This window comes from Myotis nattereri, assembly GCF_964212035.1.
Source record: "Myotis nattereri genome assembly, chromosome: 9".
Lineage (NCBI taxonomy): Eukaryota > Metazoa > Chordata > Mammalia > Chiroptera > Vespertilionidae > Myotis > Myotis nattereri.
Genome location: NC_138084.1, coordinates 46,934,934 through 46,956,504, shown reverse-complemented (window position 1 = coordinate 46,956,504; position 21,571 = coordinate 46,934,934). Strand labels below are relative to the sequence as shown.

Here is a 21,571-nt window from a genome sequence, read left to right as displayed (position 1 = left end):
AAGCTTTATAAAGGTCACCTAGTCCAGCCCCATCATTTCAAACTGAGGGAGAAGGAGACCCAAGGAGAACGGTCTGAAGAGCCTTAGGTTTAGTTAGAACAGTGGTGGGCAGTTAGATGTGAGCAGAGCAAGGACGATGAGCCAGGTGCAGGTCACCAGGATGGAAAGCCTCACCCCAGGGAAACTTTTCCTCCCCTAGCATATTGCTGGTCCTGAGGTTTGGACCCCCGGACCTTTCTTCCCTAGAGAGAACACCTGGGCCTCAGTTGTATTTCAGCTCCAGGCCCAGATAAGCAACAAAACCAGCAACAGCTCACGTCAGGATCAGCTGCATGGAATGATGACCTCTGCCCTGGTGCTGGCCTATCATCAGTGGAGATCACAATCCTGAATATTCTATTAAGATATCTTCCTGGCACCTCCCCTAAAATCTCCGCCTTTAAAGTTCTGAGGAGGGAGGAGGACCCGGTTGCCTTTCCCTTTTCCCTCCCTGCCCCCGGCACATTGCCATTAGCTTCCTCACTCACTCTCAAGCTCCATAACTTGCTTCCTAAACCCATTTATTCTAGGAGTTACTTCTTCTGCCTCTCTAATTTGCCAAATAAATGTTCTCTTACAGTTTGGGTCTTGCTCTGAATTCCTTCCTAGCCAGAATGCAAGTACTGAGGTTGCTGAACCCAGGATTGCACCCTCTTGCAATTCGAGACCCCTCGGGGGATGTCAGAGAGCTGGTTTCGGCCTGGTCCCCACAGGCCAGGCCAATGGACCCCACCGTGCACTCAGCCTCTAGTAAGGAATATTAATCATGCTCTGTTAACCATGATTGTTTTGTTCTGATTCTCAAGAAAGCACATTCTAACCTGGGAGTTAGAATGCCCCAGGGACCTGGGAGTCAACCTTGGATTTGGAATCCGGCCCATTCCCATTTTATCATGGAAAGATTAGCAACCTTGTTGCCCAAACAATGGAGTCCCTCCCGCATTGCCTGTAACCTGTAACCATTATAATCATTCTTATTCCTTTTGCCTACTTCCCCATGTAATCTTTGTTCTACCCAATATAAGCAGCTGGCTTATGGGGCGGAGAGGGGGGCGCAGAAGGGTGCAGAGTAGGTTTTTGTGAGTGACCTGCTCCTCTCTCCCATACTGCTGGCATTATTGGAATAAATGCTCATATATGATTCAACCCTGTCTCTGCTTAATTGGCTCAAGTACTGACAGGCAGGAACCCCTTGGTTGTGTGGTTTCATCAGAACAGCTCCTTTTACTGTTACTGAAGTGCTCTCTGTATTAATTCAAGATTCTGCCAGTGGCTCAAAGAGACTTCCCTTGACTACATATCTGAACTAGCCCCAATCATGCCTTATCTTCTTATCCTGCTTTATTTTCTTCTCAATAGAGTCTTCTTACATTATGCATTTATTCATTTATTTATTTTCCCCTCTAGAATATAAGCTTCATGAAGACAAGACTTTTAATGATGTTTCTCAGGAGTCTATAGCAGTGCTGGCATATAAGATATTTGATAAAGGTGAGTGGTGAACCTGAGATAAAATATGGCTAAAAGCTTACGGAGTAAGTGGAAAAGGAAGATGCGTGCTGAAAAGAGAAAAAAGAATGCCCCAAAGGAGCTTAGCAGACTTAAAAGTATTCTTAAAGTAGATACTGATGTTTTAATGAAAGATGTCCATGAGATAGCAACTGTGGTGGTTCCCCAAACATTCTGAAGAGAAAACCCAGTGTGTGGTGAAAGATGACAAAGATGACATGAAAATGGAGATTGGCATTAAGAGAAACAAAAAGAGTCGTCTAGACCAGCATGGACAGTACCCCATATGGATGAACCAGAGGCAAAGAAAAAGGCTGAAGGCAAAGCGAGAAAAAGGAAAGGGGAAAAGCAAAGCAAAAGCAGCGAAGGCGGCGAAGGGTTTGGCCTGGTAGACTTTTAAAAACCTGAAAAGTGCCACATGGGACAGATCTTTGATTAGAATGTATACACCTATTTCAGCTTCTGTCAAATGAAAACCATTTTTTAACTGGGCCTTTTTCTTCAATTCAAACCCAACATAACACCTCAAATTTGTTTTAGGAATTTGAATAAAATATTTCCTTTGATGAATGAAAAAAAAGGTATTTGATAAATACTGGTTGACCTGATGGCTAAACATTCCAAGGCATCAATTGCAATGTGATTTTTAATGCACTGAAGTTTTTCTTGTCCTTCAAAGAAAAGGTTTTTTTCTTTATTTTTGCCTTTATTTTCTCAAACTGGCCTAATACCATTTTTTTAAACTTTGATAACTGTCCATCTCTTCTCCTGACTTTCAGTGTCCCCCTCCTCCACTAAGGACAGGAACCTTGCTGTAGTCACCATGCATCCCAAAGCCTTCCTACCTCAGGACCTGGCATGAGCAGCTGTTCAAAAATGCTTGATGCCCAGCCGGCGTGGCTCAGTGATTAAGCATTGATCTGTGAACCAGGAGGTAATGGTTTGATTCCCGGTCAGAGCATGTGCCCAGGTTGTGGCTCAAACCCCAGTAGGGGGTGTGCAGGAGGCAGCTGATCAATGATTCTCTCATCATTGATGTTTCTATCTCTCTCTCCCTCTCCCTCTCTAAAATCAGTAAAAATATATGTAAACATGAACAACGGGGGGATGGGAGCATGAGTTTGTGTGTGGGGGGGAGGTTGGGGGTTAAAGGGGGGGATGAGGACACATTTGTAATACCTTAACTAATAATAAAAAAAAAAATTATGGAAAAAAAATATATATGTAAAAAAATAAAAAATAAAAATAGCCCTGGCCAGTTCAGTGGATAGAACATTGGTCTACGGATTGAAGGGTCCTGGGTTTGATTCCGGTCAAGGACACATGCTCAGGTTTCGTGCTCAATCCCCAGTGTGGAGCATGCAGGAGACAGCCAATCAATGATTCCCTCTCATCACTGATGTTTCTCTCTCCCTCTCCCACTCCCTCCCTCCCTCTCTGAAATCAATAAAAAAAGATTAAAAATAATGCTTGGGGAGGCTGGTGTGAAGAGGGGTAAGAGTGGTAGTCACAGGCATTATTGCTTAGTGATTTATTTTATTTATTTTTAAATTTTATTTTAGAGAAGAAGGAAGAGAGAAAGAGAGAGTGAGAGAGAAACATCAATGTGAGAGAGAGATATTAATAAATCAGTTGCCTCCCACACTCACCCCAACTGGGGATCGAACCCACAACCTTCTGGTGCACAGATGCTCCAACCAACTGAGCCATATTGGCCAGGACAGTGATTTGTTTTAAGGCTTCATCAGCAGGTGGAATGGAAGACCCCTCCGACCCTGACACCTTGGGCAGCCAAGGCATTGTACTCCTTTACGGCCTTCTCTGTCTGGAGTACTCGTACATCAATGCCTTGTTTCTCAAGGTACTCCAGGGTTGATGGGGGGACCTGGGAGGAAGGAAAAAGATGAATAAGTGGTGGGGGGAGGTCCCCAGGGTTTCCTTTCTGCCATGAAGCAAGTATACTCTACAGAATTAGACAGGGACAAGTGTCACTCCTCAATCACCCAGAATGTCACTGGTCCAAAAAATTTGGCCATGAGCCCCAGGGAGTTAAAAAGGCTTTCTAAGAAGTTGACAGCAGTATCATGATATGTATGCATAAATCTCAGACGATGAAAACAAATCTCAGATGAAATGGGAAAAGCACTGATTTTGGAGTTAGCCTTGGATTTAAGTCCTTGCTAGCAGTGTGACCCTGGGTAAGTGAATTAACTTCTCTGAGTCTTTGTTTCTTTGTATGGAAATAGGGATGATAATACCTAGCTCCCAGGGTTGGTATGAGAACTAATTTAGAGAAGGTATGTAAATGTCTGGCATGGTGCAGACCCCAAACCATGTAAATGTTAAATGTTTTAGTCAGTCCAACCTGAGCCGAAATTCTAACTTTGCCATGTACCAACCAAGAGATCTTAAGCCAGCTATTTACAGCCTCTCAACCCCAATTTCCTCCCCTGTAAAATGGGGTAATGACACATTACAGTGTTGGTGTGAGGATGAGGTTAACTAGTGTATGCATACTGCAATTAAAATGTCTTCTCAGAAAAGCCTCTTGACCACCCCATTGAGAGGAGCCCCTCAGAAGTCAACATTTTCTTCATAGAATTTATTATGATCTGAAATTGTATACTCTTTTATGACACATGAGGGTCATGAACCTTGTTTTGTCTTATCTTGTCCCCAGTGTGACAAGATAGAATAGTTTCTAACCTATAGAAAGTGCTAAATAAATATTTGTAAATGAATTTATATAAAAGTTTCTCAATAATGGAAGCTATTATTAGATATTCTCAACTCTGGCCTGTCCTGAATTTTTTCTATATGAACAATTTTATAATAACAATAGCTTTACAAATAGGAATTATTTTAACAAGGAAAAACCTAGGTTAAACTGAAAATTCTCTCTCTCTCTCTCTCTCTCTCTCTCTATATATATATATATATATACACACACACACACATACACACACCCATACATATCTACACTAATAAAAGAGAAACATGGTAATTAGTGTCACTCTGCTACCCTTCCCATTGGCTAATCCCCCTGTCACTCACAGAGTAGGGCCGAGATATGCAAATTAACTGCCAGCCAAGATGGCGGCCGGCAGCCAGGCAGCTGATGCGAACAGGGAGGCTTGCTTGTTCAGTGATGGAGAACTCCAACGTTCCCCGCCTGACTTGCCGGCCTCTCAGCTGCAACTCTCAGCAACTATGTTGCGAATAAAGAAGCTAAAAAACCCCCAGAAACCTGCTTTACTCAGCGGAGCTTCAGCCAGCCAGACCACAACATTGTATCAAATACAGACAGTAAAAACAAACAAACAAACAAAAAAAACAACAACAAAAAAAACCAGACGGTAAACAAAGGCCAGAAACCTGTTTTCAGCAGCCGAGGCCTCAGAGCTAAAGCTGGCCCAGAATAAAAACAAAAAAACAAAAAAACGGAGCGGTTAGGAGCTTCAGTCCCAGCCTGAAAACATCCCTCAGCCCCTCAGCCAGCCTGGCCAGGCACCCCAGTGGGGACCCCCACCCTGATCCAGGACACCCTTCAGGGCAAACCAGCCAGCCCCACCCATGCACCAGGCCTCTATTCTACATAGTAAAAGGGTAATACGCCTCCCAGCACTGGGATCAGCGGAGCCACGAGGCCTCCCGGCACCGGGATCAGCGTGACGGGTGCAGCACCCAAACCCCCTGATCGCCCTGTAGCTCTGTGTGTGACAGGGGTTGGGGTCCCAACCCTCCCGCCCCCCACGGGCCCTGCTCTGTGTGTGACGGGGTAGAGTCATAACCTCCCCATCTGCCCTGCCCTGAGTGTGACAGTGGCGGCGCCCCAACCCCCTGATCGGCCCTGCTCTGTGCCTGATAGGGGTGAGCTCCCCAACCCCCTGATCGCGCTGCGGCTTTGTGTGTGACAGGGTGCGGCGCCCCAACCCCCTGAGCGCCCCTGCTCTGTGGGTGATAGAGGGCGGCGCCCCAACCCCCTGATCCGCCCTGCTCTGTGTGTGACAGGGGGCAGTGCCCCAACTCCCCCATCGGCCCTAATCTGTGAGTGACGGGGGGAGCTTCTCAACCCCCTGATGGGCCCTGCTCTGTGCGCGACAGGGTATGGAGCCCCAACCCCCCTGATGTGCCCTGCTCTGTGCGTGACAGGGGGCAGTGCCCCAACCCCCTGATTGGCCCTGCTCTCTGCGTGACAGGTGGTGGCACCGCAACCTCCCCATCGACCCTGCCTTGAGTGTGACGGGGCGGTGCCCCAATCCCCAATCGGCCCTACCCTGAGCATGACTGAGGGTGGCATCGCAACCTCCCTATCCGCCCTGCTCTGTGCATGGCAGGGGTGGCGCCCCAACTCCCCAATCGGCCCTGCTCTGAGCCCGACCAGGGGCTGCACCTAGGGATTGGACCTGCCCTCTGCCACCCGGGAGCAGGCCTAAGCCAGCAGGTCATTAGCTCCCGAGGGGTCCCAGACTGTGAGAGGGCACAGGCCGGGCTGAGGGACCCCCCCGAGTGCACAAATTTTTGTGCACCGGGCCTCTAGTAAAATATAAAGTTCTATAAAAATCGAAAGAACCAAATGTTAATAGTTGTAGAGCTTGAGAAATACCAAGATTGAGGACTTTCTGAGAAATACTGGAAGCAATACAAGTCCAGGGTTAGGTAGAGACAGGAGAGTCCACCCCTGATGAGTAGTATGCAGCCATTATTTGATCCTGGGACATCCACTAGCTCATCAGCAATATGAGGGTGCATGCTATATAGAGATGAACTCCTAACAAGGACATATCTCTATGTAAAGGTCCAAAAGATCAGCAGCTGTCCTCAGGACATTATATTCACAAATACCTACCTTCAGGGCCTCACTCATCCCTCGGCCAATCACAAGGGTCTGCACACCCTTCTTGACAACTTCCTCCACATCTGCAGGCTGCACACCAGGAGAATGCTGGGTGATAAAAGAAAAAGTATACCAGTTACCTGCTCTTTTTTTTTTTTTTTCTTTTTTATAAACTATTGTTATTGATTTCAGAGAGGAAGGGAGAAGGAGAGAGAGTTCGAAACGTCAATGATGAGAGAGAATCACTGACTGGCGGCCTCCTGCACGCCCCCTACTGGGGACCTAGCCCACAACCTGAGCATGTGCCCTTGACTGAAATCAAACCCGGAACCCTTTAGTCCATAGGCTGATGCTCTATCCACTGAACCAAACCAGCTAGGGCCAGCTACCTGCTCTTTTAATCTTTCTTTGTAATTGGCATTCTTATGGGATTCATTCATTCACCCATTCATTCATTGAAGAAATGTTTTGTTCTGGGCCCTGGGAATAACAGATGATAAATTGCTGCCCTTAAGGAGCTCTAAGTCTGGTGCAAAATATAGCAGACAAAGAAGAAATTAAAGTAGTTTTTTGCAAGTGCGACAGGAAGTGAGCTCCTGGTGTGACAACATGGTGAAGGAGCACTGCCATCAGCCCTGGGTGGGGAGAGAGACTCTGACAGGACCGCTGTCTGTCCCGAAACCTGGACCAAGGCCGGAATGGGAGCTGCTTTCTGCAACCCCCTTAAAGACTGTATGATTGTAACTGATCCTCATTCTGACATAAATCAGCACCCCTTTCTTGCCTCCTGCTATGTGCTGGTTCCTGGAACAGGTTGTTATCCTGAGCTGGTCAAGCATGTAATTTCCCATACCTGGTGGCATTCACACACCTGTGACTATTCACCCCCCAGCACCCGCTCTCCCCGAAATCCTATATAATTCTCTGGCCCTGCCAAGCGGCTCATGGATCCATTTTGCATGCCTTGTAGGTAAGTTTCCCTTAATAAACTATTAATTACCAGACTGGAGTGGCCAGCCTTTTTCTTCAGTCCCTGTCTGCTCTCCACTTATGGAGATAAATTTTCAGTCTTGGAGCTTTTCCTGGGGTCTGCATGTACTAATAGGGGAGTTGGGGCAGGTGGTCAGGGAAGGCATCCCAGAGGAGGTGACATTTAAGCCGAGACCTAACAGACAACCAGGAATTAGACAAGTTAAAGGAAATCAGGGGACATGGCATTCCAAGTTAAGGTAATAGCATGTACAAAGGCTCAGAGGAAAGAAACACCTAGTGAATTATAGATAGTTGAGTATGACTGGAGTGGAACTGACAGGGGAGGGAATAGAAAGAGATGAGGTGGGAGAAGAAAGCATTTGGACATGATGCCAAAATTTGGACTATGGAAGGATTTCATAAGAATCCCACACTAGATTCTTATGATAGCATAAGATAGAACATCAGCCTATGAACCAAAGGGTGATGGGTTCGATTCCCAGTTTAGGGCACGTACCTAAGTTGCATCAGGGCATATGCAGGAGGCAACCAATCAATGTTTCTCGCTCACATCAATGTTTCTCTCTTTCTCTCCCTCTCTAAAATCAATAATAATATATCCTTGAGTGAGGATTTTAAAAAGTAAAGAAAAAACTATATGATCCCACAGAAACGAATAGTCTCTAAATAATGAAAAAAATCCTATATTAGTCCATTAATAAGACAAGTAAATGTGACATCTGTATTAGGTTAATTGGCAACATATTAATAAGATCTGTATAGTAAATGTTGAAATACATACAGGCATTTAGGAGTAAAGGAGTATAATATATGCAACAGTTCAAAAAATAATATATATCAATGGAGAGGATGATAAAAGAAAATATGAAAAACTGTTAACATTTGGACCTGGGTAAAAATGAGAATTCTTTGTACTATCCTTGTAACTTTTCTGTAAGTCTAAAATTATTCAGGAAATTAACAAGTAAATAAATAAAATAGAAACAGGAAATTAACAAGTAAATAAATAAAATAGAAAATAAAGCAGGAAGACAGCTCCTCAGCCACATACTTCCTGATTTATTTAGGCAAGGAAGCAAACTTAACAGAAGGCAGGTGGCTCCAAAGCAGGAGCAGAGGCAGCCTGTCTTTGCTGGCTTTCTCCCTCCATGTCTCTTGATTCTCCGCGGGTGTGCACCTGTGCTGACATTCTTCACTCAGTCAGCAAGTGCTCCAGAGCTGATAGCAAAGCCAGTCTCTCTCTCTCCTATTCTGACTTACCTCCTCAGCACCTTCCTACGGAATTGACACTCAGACTGTATGAGCTTATGTTTAGGGAATATCAAAGAGTGTTCTAAGTTAGAACACCTGCATTTCATAGAGTGAACCAAACTGATCAGCAGCAAGGGCACACCCTCATCTTGAGAGAGGCCGCAGAGTTAGTGCCCGGGTGTCTCTGAATAGTATCTCTGCCTTCAGCTTTCCCAGTTAGGAGAGATTGAATTCTTATTCTTTAAAGTTACTTAGGTTCATAAATTTTTAAAAGGCAAAACAAAAAAGGGGATATTGTTTCCGATTATAATATTATTGATTACAATAATCGGTTCTTAAATAATGTAAGAGGATTGGATTAAATGCCTTTTTCCCACAGCTCTCTGATCAATCCTAGAACCACCCTGCACTAAACAGTGATGATATGGAGAGCCTAACATTTTTTCCAGAAGCTATGACCAAAGCAAATACTTAACAGAATTACAAATTTGGACTGGAAAGCTTCACCTTCCTTAAGTAAATGCATCCACCTCCATGATTGAATGATTCCTTCATTTAACAAAGAACAGCACATATTTTGAGAAGCACCATGATGTCCTGACTCTAAGAGCTCACATTCTGGTATAAGGAAACATGGTAAGTGGGAAGGGGGTGAAAGGTCAAGAGAGTTCAAAACCATAATCATCCGGCGATTCAGAGACTGGAGACAGCAGCAGCCCATCAGAGCTGCCAATCAATGGAACTCAAGTGACAAATTCGGCTGCTGTGTGTGCTATACTGCAGGCCCAGGGTGTCACATGCAGAGCAATGAACACTCACTGCAGCAGCCTGTGGATCCAGGCGTTGGCAGGCGATTACTCATAGCTTAGCGCAGAAGCCTGCTACTGAGGAGTCCTCAACCTGCCTCCAGCTCCTGCTCTCCTAATTCCAGTCCCTGGGGGCAAACCACTAAGGCTCTGACTCTGTTCCTCTTTTTAAAGAGGCTTTACATCAGAAGGTGTTGTAAGGTTGTAAAAGCTTATTGTGTTTTCTTGGGGGGGAAGCTATTAATTGTGGGGAAATGTCCAGCTAATACCCATCATGCCAGCTAAACAATAAGGTGGCATCCTATATGGCTTAGACATTTCCCCCTCTTCTATATCAAATTTGAAAAGAAAACATTCCTAAATTACACTTTCAAGGAAGCAGTTCCTCCTGCCAAAATGAAGTGAGCATAAATGTTAGAAGCAAAGCTGTCATCTGGTTGTGTTGCTGATGAAAGCGGATTCTGTGAGTGAAGGTTAAAGGATCTCTGGAATCTGTCCCTGTGGACATGCCCAAGTCACATTCTCCTTATCGCTTGGGGAATTACAGCCTCTAAACTGATGTTCCTGCCTCTGCACAGGCATCTGTTCTTGTGCCATAGGCCACTCTGGCAATCAATCTGGTGGAGCTTATGGCTCCCTTCTCAGCAAAGTTTTTAAAAGCTTAAGAGAAAATGTATAGGATTACAAAGAAAACAGATTTTACACACTAAAATTATCCAATTATTAAAAACAGGCCTGGCCAGGTTGCTCAGGTGGTTAGAGTGTTATCACGATACACCAAAGTTGTGCATTTGATCCCCAGTCAGGTCATATACAAAAGAATCAACCAATGAATATATAAATAAGTGGAACAACAAATCAATGCTTCTCTCTCTCTCTCTCTCTCTCATCAATCAATCAATAAAACATTAAAAACAGATGTGTGGTCTAGTAATGTGTTTATTAGTTTAGAAGAGTGGAAATCATTTCCAAAATCCATTAGCAGACATCTCATAGTGGCAGACTGCTAGTTCTTTCAAAATCCAATATGCCCCCTTTCTACTGCCCAGCTAGCTTTCATTTTCTGTGCTCCCATGCAGCTAGGTGTGGAATATGTGACTATGCTGTCACCAATAAGAATTCAATGGCATATGAGCAGAAGAAATGATGCCATGTCTAGGTTTGAGCCTTGAAACATTGAGCAAGTGCTTGTCTTCTCTTTCTTCTTCCATTAAGTTAGACTTCTGGCCATGGCTACAACTTGTTCCACCATTCAAATGCTCAAGAAGATGGTGGAACAACACAGAGGAAAACATCTGGGGCTGTTGGGTTGAGCTAGAAGTATAATTATGAACTCATTACACACACACACACACACACACAGCACACATTTTCTGGCTCTGTATACTGAATGGGCTTAGATGTGGTGACATCTCAGTAGTAATGAGCCCACCTAATACCCAGCTCTTGGGTTTCTAGATATCATTTCTCACTAAAAGGAACCAGGGATCCCTGAAGAAATGGCTGAACCCAGGAAAAAGATATCTATTATGCCAGAAAGAAACGCAGTGGTAAAAAAAACAAAACTGATGGGAACATGTCACAAGAACACTGGTTAAATTTGGGACAACTTAAACCTCAAAAAATATGCCGAAACCGGTTTGGCTCAGCGGATAGAGCGTCGGCCTGCGGACTGAGGGGTCCCGGGTTCGATTCCGGTCAAGGGCATGTACCTGGGTTGCGGGCACATCCCCGGTGGGGGATGTGCAGGAGGCGGCTGATCGATGTTTCTCTCTCATCGATGTTTCTAACTCTCTATCTCTCTCCCTTCCTCTCTGTAAAAAATCAATAAAATATATTTAAAAAACCTCAAAAAATATTAATTACTAAAGGCCTAACGCATGAAATTCGGGCAAGAGTAGGCCTTCCTTTCCCCAGCTGCCGGCACCGGCTTCCCTCTGGCACCCAGGACCCGGGCTTCCCTCGCAGCCCTGGCTTCATCCTGAAGGACATCCAGTCTAATTAGCATATTATGCTTTTATTATTATAGAAGATGGTAAGAGATTAAAACATGTTCTTATTCTCTGTGGGCTGCTACAACAAAATACCACAAACTGTGTAGCTTATAAAACAAGAGACATTTATTTTTCATGCTCCAGAGCAGTGGTTCTCAACCTTCTGGCCCTTAAATACAGTTCCTCATGTTGTGACCCAACCATAACATTATTTTCGTTGTTACTTCATAACTGTAATGTTGCTACTGTTATGAATCGTAATGTAAATATCTGATATGCAGGATGGTCTTAGGTGACCCCTGTGAAAGGGTCGTTCGACCACCAAAGGGGTCGCGACCCACAGGTTGAGAATCGCTGCTCTAGAGGCTGGAAGTCCAAGGTCAAGGTACCAGCAAGCTGAGTTTGGTGAGGGCCCTTTTCCTGGTTCATAGCTGACCCCCCTCTCACTGCTCTCACAGGGTGGAAGGGATCTTTCTGAAGTCTCTTTTCTAATGCACTAATTTCATTCATGAGGGTTCCTCCTTCATGACTAGCACCTCCCAAAGGTCCCACCTCCTAATACCATCATCTTTGAGTATTAGGATTTTAACATATGAATTTTGGTGGGAGACACAAACATTCAGACATAGCACATACTAAATTTAAAAAAAGAAAACATGAGCCCATAGTGACAATAAAAATGGTGATAGTGTAGAAGAAAACCTCCTCTTCACAGAAGAATCCAGCTAATGAATGTAGAAGTGATAGAATTATAAAAAACACCACTTTGTCTTGGCCAGCATGGATCAGTGGTTGAGCATCAACCTGTGAACCAGGAGGTCACTGTTTGATTCCTGGTCAGGGCACATGCCCGGGTTGCGGGTTTGATCCCCAGCATGGGGTGTGCAGGAGGCAGCCAATCGATGATTCTCTCTCATTATTGATGTTTCTATCTCTCCCTCTCTCTTCCTCTCTGAAATCAATAAAAAAATATTTTTTTTGAATCACCATTTTCGCCCTAGCCAGTTTAGCGCAATAGATATGGCCTCAGCCTGTGGACCAAAGGGTCCCAGGTTCAATTCTAGTCAAGGGTACATACCCGGGTTGGGGGCTGGATCCCCAGTCAGAGGCATGCAGGAGGCAGTTGATCAATGATTCTCTCTCATCATTGATGTTTTTATCTTTCTCTCCCTCTCCCTTTATCTCTGAAATAAAAAATATATATATTTAAAAAACAAAACAAAAAACCCCCAACCTTTAAAAAAAATCACCATTTTGCAATCACTAATGTAATAATAAATTCAGGCAAGGATCAATAGTTAATGCTAAAATCATTAGATGAAAGATTGCTAGGGGATAAGATAATCACAAAGTTTCAAAATATTACTCTACAGATTATGTACTGATTACAAATGGGAAAATGTATCTTTACAATAGAGAAATCTGGTAGGTACCAACTTAACCAAGTGACCAAACAACCTCACCAGGTACTGAGCAAACTGATTTTATGTGCCTCCAGATATAATGCACTGAAGACATAATTGACTGTCTTGGTAATGACAAGAACATTCTTGCCAAAAAGATTAATTTGAATCTAATTGTGATAGAAAAAAAATCAGATAAATCTAAATTGTGAACTAGTCTACAAAACAACTGTTCCAGACACTTCAAAACCACCTGTGTCATAAAAGCGGAAAAAAATGTGGCGAATTGGTTTTAAATGAAGAGACTAAAGAAACATGACAACAAAATGAATATATCTTGGATTAGAAAAGTAAGCCAGCTATAAAAGACATTTATTTTATTGGACTAATTGTAATTTGACACGGAGTAGATGTTATTTAATAATATTTCAATGTTGAGTTTCTTACATTGTTTAGTGTTATATCAATGTTGAGTGTAATATTGTGATTATGTGTAGCAGAACACCTTTGTTTTAGTACACACAAAGTATTTAGGGTTCAAGTTTCACGATGTATGCAACTTACTTTCAAATGATTCAACAGAAGTCATTATTGAGGAAGTACCACAGAGAGACAAACAAGCAAATGTAGCAGAACGTTAACAATTGGTGAATATAGGTTGATGGTATACAAGTGTCTTTCCTATTTTTTTTAAATTTGTTAAATATGTTCAATATTTTTCAAAATTAAGAAAAAAGAGTGAGAGGTTAAACACAGAAGAGTTCAATATAGGCTGCCCACATCAACCAGGTTGAAAGGTGAATAAAAACAAGAGCAAGCCCTGACCAGTTTGGCTCAGTGGGTAGAATGTCAGCCTGCGGACTTTTCAGTCCCGGGTTCGATTCCGGTCAGGGGCATGTATCTTGGTTGTGGGCACATCCCTAGGAGGAGGTGTGCAGGAGGCAGCTGATCAATGTTTCTAGCTCTCTATCCCTATCTCTTCTTCTCTGTAAAAAATCTATAAAATATATTAAAACACACACACACACACACACTCTCTCTCTCTCACACACACACACACACACACACACACACACACACACAAAACAAGAGCAAAAGCAAACCAGCCAAGAGCAGAGAGGGTTAGTACCAACTCATCTGTCTCTCTGTAGGTAGCACTGTCCGAGCACAAGAACCTCTAGTCTGGTCGGCTGTACAACTCCGTGGGAATTGTGTGTCACTTTATGCCTGCACCTGCATTACGTGTAAAAATAAAACCACAAAACCAACAGCTATAAAAGATATTTTTGGAACTTTGAGGAAATTTGAAGATAGACTGTGTATTAGATAATATTGTGTCAATGATAACATCCTTATTTATGATAATGGTATTGTAGCTATGTAGGAGAATGGTCATGTCCTTAGGGGAGAAATGCTGAAATATGATATCTGCCCTTTACTCTCAAATGACTGGGGGAGAAGTGTGTGAATGTGTGTGAGTGTGTGTGTGTGTGTGTGTATGTGTTTAGAGAGAAAAAACAAATATGGTAAAATGCTAACAACTTGAGGACTTAGATAAAGGGTGTATGGGCATTTACTGTATTACTCATACAGCTGTGTGTTAGGATTAACATTTTTCAAAATTAAAAGTTGGGATGAAGTTTCCATAGGTCCTTTAAAGTTCTCCTGGAGTGGGTGCTAATTGGTTTGGCTTTCTTTTAATTTTACACTTAAAAAGTATGGGCTTTAGAGTAAGACTAGGGTTCAAAACTTAATTCCAAAATATATTATTTGTGTGACTCTAGAAAAGCTATATTTGAGCAGTTGTATAGTAGCTGCTTAAAAATGATGGATAGAGAATTGGGAGGTAATAGTAATCACCATTGCAAGGACACTGGTTGAAGACAATACATTTTCTTGATATTTCCATGGTTTAATCACTATAAAACCTACCCCTTCCCCCTTTTAAACTAATAAGAAAAGAAATACAACATTAACCTACCTCAGAAGGAATGTCACAAAAGATTTTTTAAAAATTGGTTTAATGACATTTATAATGAAAAATTCAATGCAGCAAAAATGTATCAAGCTCCTATTTTACAGGCTCTGGGCTAAGTGCATAGTTCTTACCCTTAGGAAGCTCTCCACTTAGTGAGGAATACTAACAACTTGGGACTTGGTGAGGAAACACATAAATACACTCATTATAATCAGGCAATCTGTGCTAAGTGCTGTGATAGAGGCAGCAAGTATTACAGAAATACTGAGGAGGGAGTACGCTGCTCATTCTCACCAGGGTTATGAGCAAGTGCTTCTTAGAGGAGATAATATGAATGCTAGGAATCGAAGGATTTTAAGATTTCAAAAGGGAGTGTGTCATTCCAAGTAAGGGAAATGGTTTTAGCAAAGGCACAAAGGATACAAAATGAAGGATAATGGTAGGTTTGGAAGGCAATAAGTATTTGGTGTGGGATAGCTAGGTCTTCAGACGCATGTTATTAAATATAGATGGAATAAAAGGCTAATTTGGAACTGTATCATAAAAAAAATGGCAGTGAACACTGTCCTATTTAATTTTGAAGTCTATGAAAAGCCGTTGAAGTTTTCTAAGCAGAGCAGAGACATGAGCAACTTCATCTTTTTTTAAAAAAAATACATTTTATTAATTTTTTTTTTTACAGAGAGGAAGGGAGAGGGATAGAGAGCTAGAAACATCGATCAGCCGCCTCCTGCACATGTCCTACCGGGGATGTGCCCGCAACCAAGGTACATGCCCTTGACCGGAATCGAACCTGGGACCCCCCAGTCCGCAGGCCGATGCTCTATCCACTGAGCCAAACAGGTGCTGGCAGCAACTTCATCTTTTAGAAATTATAACAGAAGAGAGACATGAAAAAGGCAGGCTAAGAGGCAGGATGACCAGCTAGGGAGATCAGGCCGCAGTCCAGGAGAGAAAACTGAGGCAGCAGGAGGAGGTACATTTGAGAGACTTTGCTGAGGTGGAATCAACAAATGTACTGTGTTAGCTGTGGCGGGGGAGAATGGAGAAATCAAAATTGTCTCTGCAGTTTCCCTTTTAATTGACTGACTGTGTGGGTAGTAGTACCGTTAATGGAGATAGGGAACACGAGAGAGTACCTAGGTACCTGTGTGGAAAGGTAGGAACAGGGAAAGGAAGTCCATTTGGATATGCTGAGTTTAAGCTGCCCATGGAACAACTCAGAAAAAAAGTCATTCAAACAACAATAACAAAAGAACAAAAACAGAAACAAAAATCTTTCAAAGCCTTCGGAAATGATCCTGAGAGCAAACAGCAAACGAAGAAACATCTATTAAAGGATTTCTAGAAATATTTGACAGGAAAGGTGAGAAATCATGGTATTTAAAGAAGGACTGCTGCCTGCCTCCCCACTCCCAAATCAATGAGGTGGGGACTCCACTCCACTGCTGCAGCTAAGAATATTTCTCCTCTAATCTTCCAGCTGGAAAGGTTTTTTCCAGGAAGGACTAGGACTCCATTGTTTCACGTCCTGCCCCAGCTGTCTATGGTGGGGCTGAGTCCCAAGTGAGTGTGCCTGAGAGGTAAGGGCTCCCTTGTTTCATCCGACTCCACTCATGGAACACAGATTCTACCTCAGGCACTGCGCACTGAGACTATCAGAGGTAGTGCAATACAAGGGAAATGCAAATCCAAACCACAGAGAGAGAACATTTCACACCCATTAGAAGGGGCATAAAAAAATAAAAAGCAAACAATAGTAAGTGTTGGTGTAGAGAGATTTAGAAAAATTGAAAACATCATATATTCCTGAAATCTAAAATGTAAAGTGGTGCAGCTGCTTTGGAAAACAGGCTGGCAGTTCCTCAAAAGGTTGAACATAGAGTTACCATATGACCCAGCATTTCCAGTCCTAAGAGAACTGAATAATTCTGCTTATCTGGAATGAATATAGACACATCTACAGCAACAGAAAGTAGGTTAGTAATTGCCAGGAGTTGGGGGAGGGGAAGAATAGGCAGTGACTGCAAATGGTTATGGGGGTTCCTTTTGGGGTGATAGAATTAGTAGGGGTTAACTACTACATAAGTTTATGACAATAAAAACTCCATTGAATTGCATACTTTGATTATATCTCAAGGAGAGAGAGAGAGAATAGAGAAAGAGAGAGAGCTACTCTTCAATTGGTCATTGTAGCTTAGGATGGTGGAAATCACTTTGTTAGCCTTATGCAGTGTCAACCAAATACTAATAGCTTACCTCAGTTCCTGTTTCTCTCCAATCCCAATCCCGACTTCCTCCTGGCCACACTTTGCAGTCCTTATAGATTTTAGTAGAGCCTTGTACTTTCATTTGCCCCCATGAAAGGGAAGCAATTTCAGGGGAAGACATAAGGAAATTAACTGAAATCTGAAATTTAAAAAAAAGTACCAAATCAGTTATAAAGGAAGGTTGAAATCGTTCCAAAATACAGGAGGTATACTGTATAAAAATATATATTTAAATATACTAGTAATACTATCACTCTCTAATGCTAACGCCGCCTCTAGCTCATAGAGCTCTAGCAGAAGGAGAAGGGAGGTAGGTAAGGAGGTCTCTATACCAGCGATTTTCAACTGGTGTGCCGCAGCACACTGGTATGTCACAAGAAGTTTTTAAACATGCAATACCTGACTATTTAGTTAGGGGCACTGACTTCTTTTCCCATAGATCGTCAAATAAAAAAATGACAATAACCAACACAACAATAGTCATCCGGTGTGACTAAACCAACATTATACTTATATTTTTTGTCACATCGCCAAAAATTATAATATTTTTAGTGTGCCGCAGACCTCTAGTAATTAGTTTATGTGTGCCATGAGATGAAAATGGTTGAAAATCGCTGCTCTACACCATGGCTCCTACAAAGCAGACTGCTCACAAATTGATGAGTGGTCAAGCACTTGGCTACCAAAGTTGCTCACAAAGAGTGCGCCCTCTACTGGAGGGGTGAAGAAACCTCACCGTTATAGGCCTGGTACCGTGGCACTCCATGAAATTATCAGAAGTCCACTGACTTCTGATTCTCAAACTTCCCTTCCAGCATCTGCTGCGAGAAATTGCTCAGGACTTCAAAACAGGTCAGCGTTTCCAGAATGCAGCTATTGGTGCTTTGCAGGAGGCAAGTGAGGCCTATGTGGTTAGCCTCTTTGAAGACACCAACCTATGTGCGATCTAGTCCAAACATGTAACAATTATGCCAAAAGACATCCAGCTAGCACATTGCATACATGGAGAACATGCTTAAGAATCCACGATGATGGGGGAACATTTTATCCCTTTTTAAAAAATATGTTTTCATTGATATTTTTAGAGAGGAAGGGAGAGGGATAAAGAGATAGAAACTTGAATAAGTGAGAAGCATCATCAATCAGCTGCCTCCTGCACACTCCCTACTGGGGGATCAAGCCCACAATCGGGCAGGACCAGGAATTGAACCAGTGACCTCTTGGTTTCTGGGTCAATGCTCAACTGCTGAGCCACACCAGCCAGGCAACATTTCATTCTTTAAAATTTTTTTTTCTCTTCTTCCTATTATTGGTTGTTCTGAATGTTAGCTATTCCCCCCCCCCCCCCCCCAATGGGGTCAAAAGATACCTAAGTATATGATTGCAAGTGGAAAAATAGGGGACAGAAATAAGGTATGGGCAGTTTTTCCATTTTCATTTGTGTGTGAATTTTTAAAAATATAAATGTTGGGACATAAAGCATTAATAATACAAGTCAAAATGTTTCAGTGAACAAGTTTCAGCAGTCCAACTTTATAATAATTAGAAACTTAAATTTTTCTGAACAATGACAGTATTTGGATTTTTAAGACAAATAATTTCCTTATTATATATACAAAATATAGCTAGCCCTAACCCACTATGAGTTAGGAAGCATTTTTCTCATTTATGTGGTTGTCACATTTTCTTTAGAGGTCTAATAAGTACATTGTTATTCTCGGGATCCTGAAACATCCAGCCTTGGAAACTAGATAGTAAAATTACTTCTTAGACTGAGGAAGGAATGCTCAGGGTATTTTTTTGGAGATAAAATGAAAAGATAGAGATTTACTTCAGCATGATGGAGTAAGGAGATTGACAATCCTTTCCCCAAAAGCAAATATAAAGCTGGACAAAACTATAAAAAATAACCACCTGGTACTCTAGTAAATGCACATATATAAACTGAGAAGTGTTTACTTATGACAACCACTGAATTTCAGGTAAAGAACAGTAAGGCATTTCGTTGTTCTTGCCTGGGACCACGCCCATGCCCCCACATTGATTCTGTTGGCACAGAGGTTCAATGTGGTTGGAGCAGAGCATGAAAAACAACAGATTTGCTGCTATAGTCAGAGGAGGCTCACTTGATTTTAAGCACCATGATTTAAACTAGCGATCTTAGTGGAGGTGAATATGGATAACAGGTGGCTCTGGTTCCTTGATATTTGGGGCAAACAATGGATTGGGAGAGTAGGGAAGAATTTAATTGGAATTTCCCAGAGGTGACACAGCCATAGGGGAATAAACTCTCCACATATCCAGAGTGGACAAAAGGCTGTGAGCATGGGGGGAAAGGGGAGATAGAGGACATCTGTTATACTGTCAACAATAATTATATATATATATATATATATATATATATATATATATATATGTATGTTTGCTTGCTTGTTTGTTTGTTTGTTTATTTATTTATTTAAATGCAGTGGCTCCGCCCGGTATGGCTCAATTGGTTGGGCGTCGTCCCGTGCACCAAAAGGTTCCTGGTTCGATTTCCGGTCAGGGCACATGCTGGGGTTTTGATATCGATACACTGTGCAGGAGGCAGCCCATTGATGATTCTCTCTCATCACTGATGTTTCTCTCTCTCTCTCCCTCTCCCTTCCTCTTTCTGAAATAAAATAACATATTTTTTAAAAAAAGAAACGTGTTCCCAAATGTTTGATTTAGCAAAGACTTCAAAGAAGCTATTATAAATATATTCAAAGAACTAAAGGAAACCATGTACATCAGTATTTCTTAAACTGGAATTTTCAAAAGTATTTGATATGTTTCAAAAGAACATTTTTTTCCCTTTAGAAAGGGTTTGAATATTAGAAATAAGTATTCTAGGTAATAAATTCCTTTTATAATTTTTTCTCTTTTGATAAATGAGTAATTTTTTTTCTTTCTTTAGATAATGAGGATGATGTCGACCATTACGGTTTTCCCTTTTTTTAAACCTAGAAATGCAGAACAAAATGTAACGTTTAATTGTGGTAAGCATTTTTCTGTTCTCAACATAATTATCTGCCTATAAATTTCTTTATCATCCTTAATCATTAATTGTCCTGTTTTAATGGTTATATTGTATCTTGCTTCAAATTCTTTTTAGGAAGTAGGTACTATGTAAGTTTTAAATGCACATTAAAAATTTTGGCTCAAAGTAGTAAACTGTATAAATTATAGCTGGATTCAATCTAAATTTTAGGAACTCCTTTTTTTTAAAAAAAGTACTTACAATGTGCCAGTGCATCGTGCCAATCAATTTACTGTGAATTATGTAGACCCTACGGTGTAGGCACTGTCATCACCCCCACTTTACAGAGGTTCAGAGAAATTAAGAATCGTCCCCAATGGTATCAAGTGGTTCTGTTAGGATTCGAGTCTGGCCGAATCCAAAGCTCAGGCTCCTAACCACAATGCACAGGGCATCTCAGGCTGTACATTCCATTTTGCATTACTGACGGTTTTCTGAGATTCTTTGTGGGAGAATGCTCACTGCTGCCCCCAACGAGGTGGAACCCTGTCCTCTATCAAACTTTTGGCTCTTCCACCAAATCTCCTAGCACGCCCGCCCGCTCAGCGACCGAGTCCTAGCCCACCCTTTGCTCCCACCCCACGGACCAGACCCCTCCAGCGGTTCTCAACCTGTGGGTCGCGACCCCTTTGGCGGTCGAACGACCCTTTCACAGGGGTCGCCTAAGACCATCCTGCATATTAGATATTTACATTACGATTCATAACAGTAGCAACATTACAGTTATGAAGTAGCAACGAAAATAATGTTATGGTTGGGTCACAACATGAGGAACTGTATTTAAAGGGCCAGAAGGTTGAGAACCACGCCAGACCCTAGAGTCTCCTCAGAGCCCCTCTTCACACCCAGGCGAGCACAGCACAGCCCAGTCCTCTCACCCCTTGGTCCTTCTGCAGAGGTAGGTCCTTTCAGACCCTGATCTCCTGGCAGGAACCCAACTTTTCAGACTGGTGATCTCCGCCGAGCCCTGTTTCGTAGGCCCTCGTCCCCTCGGGCCCTCAGACACTGTTTTTCCGAAAGCGAAGCCGCGAATCTTGTACCGCAGCGGAGAGCAACCCCCCTCAGCAAACTCCCGCAGACTTCTCCTTACACAGGTCCCACCGCAACCCTAGTTAAGGGCACCCCTCTACCGTACCCCTTTCCCACGTTCTCCCACAATCGTGCTTCTCCCTCCCCTATTCTCTTTTTTTTTCTCTCATTCACTCTCCTGAACTCCCCTCACCATCTCGTGGCCCTCTTCCAGTTCTCGGAGTCCCCGCCACACTCACCCAAAGCCCGCTCTTCAGGGAGCTGCGACCACCAACCGCTCCGTGCTGTTCCTCCCGCCTCACTGACTTCTGGCCCTCGGATCTAGGTGTTCCCCCCACAAGCCCCGCCCCGCCCCGAAGGAGCCCTTCGCCCGTCACCGCCCGAAGCCCCGCCCCCTCAAG

At 42.8% G+C, this 21,571-nt stretch overlaps 1 protein-coding gene and 1 pseudogene across 3 annotated transcripts; one reads left to right on the top strand and one right to left on the bottom strand.

The window, feature by feature from the left end:
• The first annotated feature begins 1,555 nt into the window (after positions 1-1,555).
• On the top strand, positions 1,556-2,114 carry LOC308525289 (protein LLP homolog; annotated as a pseudogene). Its single transcript has one exon. The product of its transcript is annotated as a protein LLP homolog (transcript).
• Positions 2,115-3,064: 950 nt separating this feature from the next.
• AAMDC (adipogenesis associated Mth938 domain containing) lies at positions 3,065-21,500 on the bottom strand. Of its 2 annotated transcripts, none has more exons than XM_081100093.1 (4): positions 21,410-21,483; positions 17,070-17,219; positions 6,398-6,493; positions 3,065-3,433 (listed from the first exon to the last, which is right to left on the bottom strand). In XM_081100093.1, the coding sequence occupies exons 2-4, from the start codon at positions 17,199-17,201 to the stop codon at positions 3,293-3,295; spliced, it is 369 nt and encodes a 122-aa protein (XP_080956219.1). In that variant the 5' UTR covers positions 17,202-17,219; positions 21,410-21,483; the 3' UTR covers positions 3,065-3,292. The 2 variants fall into 2 exon arrangements, with proteins under 2 accessions (XP_080956219.1, XP_080956220.1); XM_081100094.1 differs by lacking the exon at positions 3,065-3,433 and adding an exon at positions 4,922-4,956 and having other exon boundaries at positions 21,410-21,500.
• Positions 21,501-21,571: the final 71 nt, after the last annotated feature.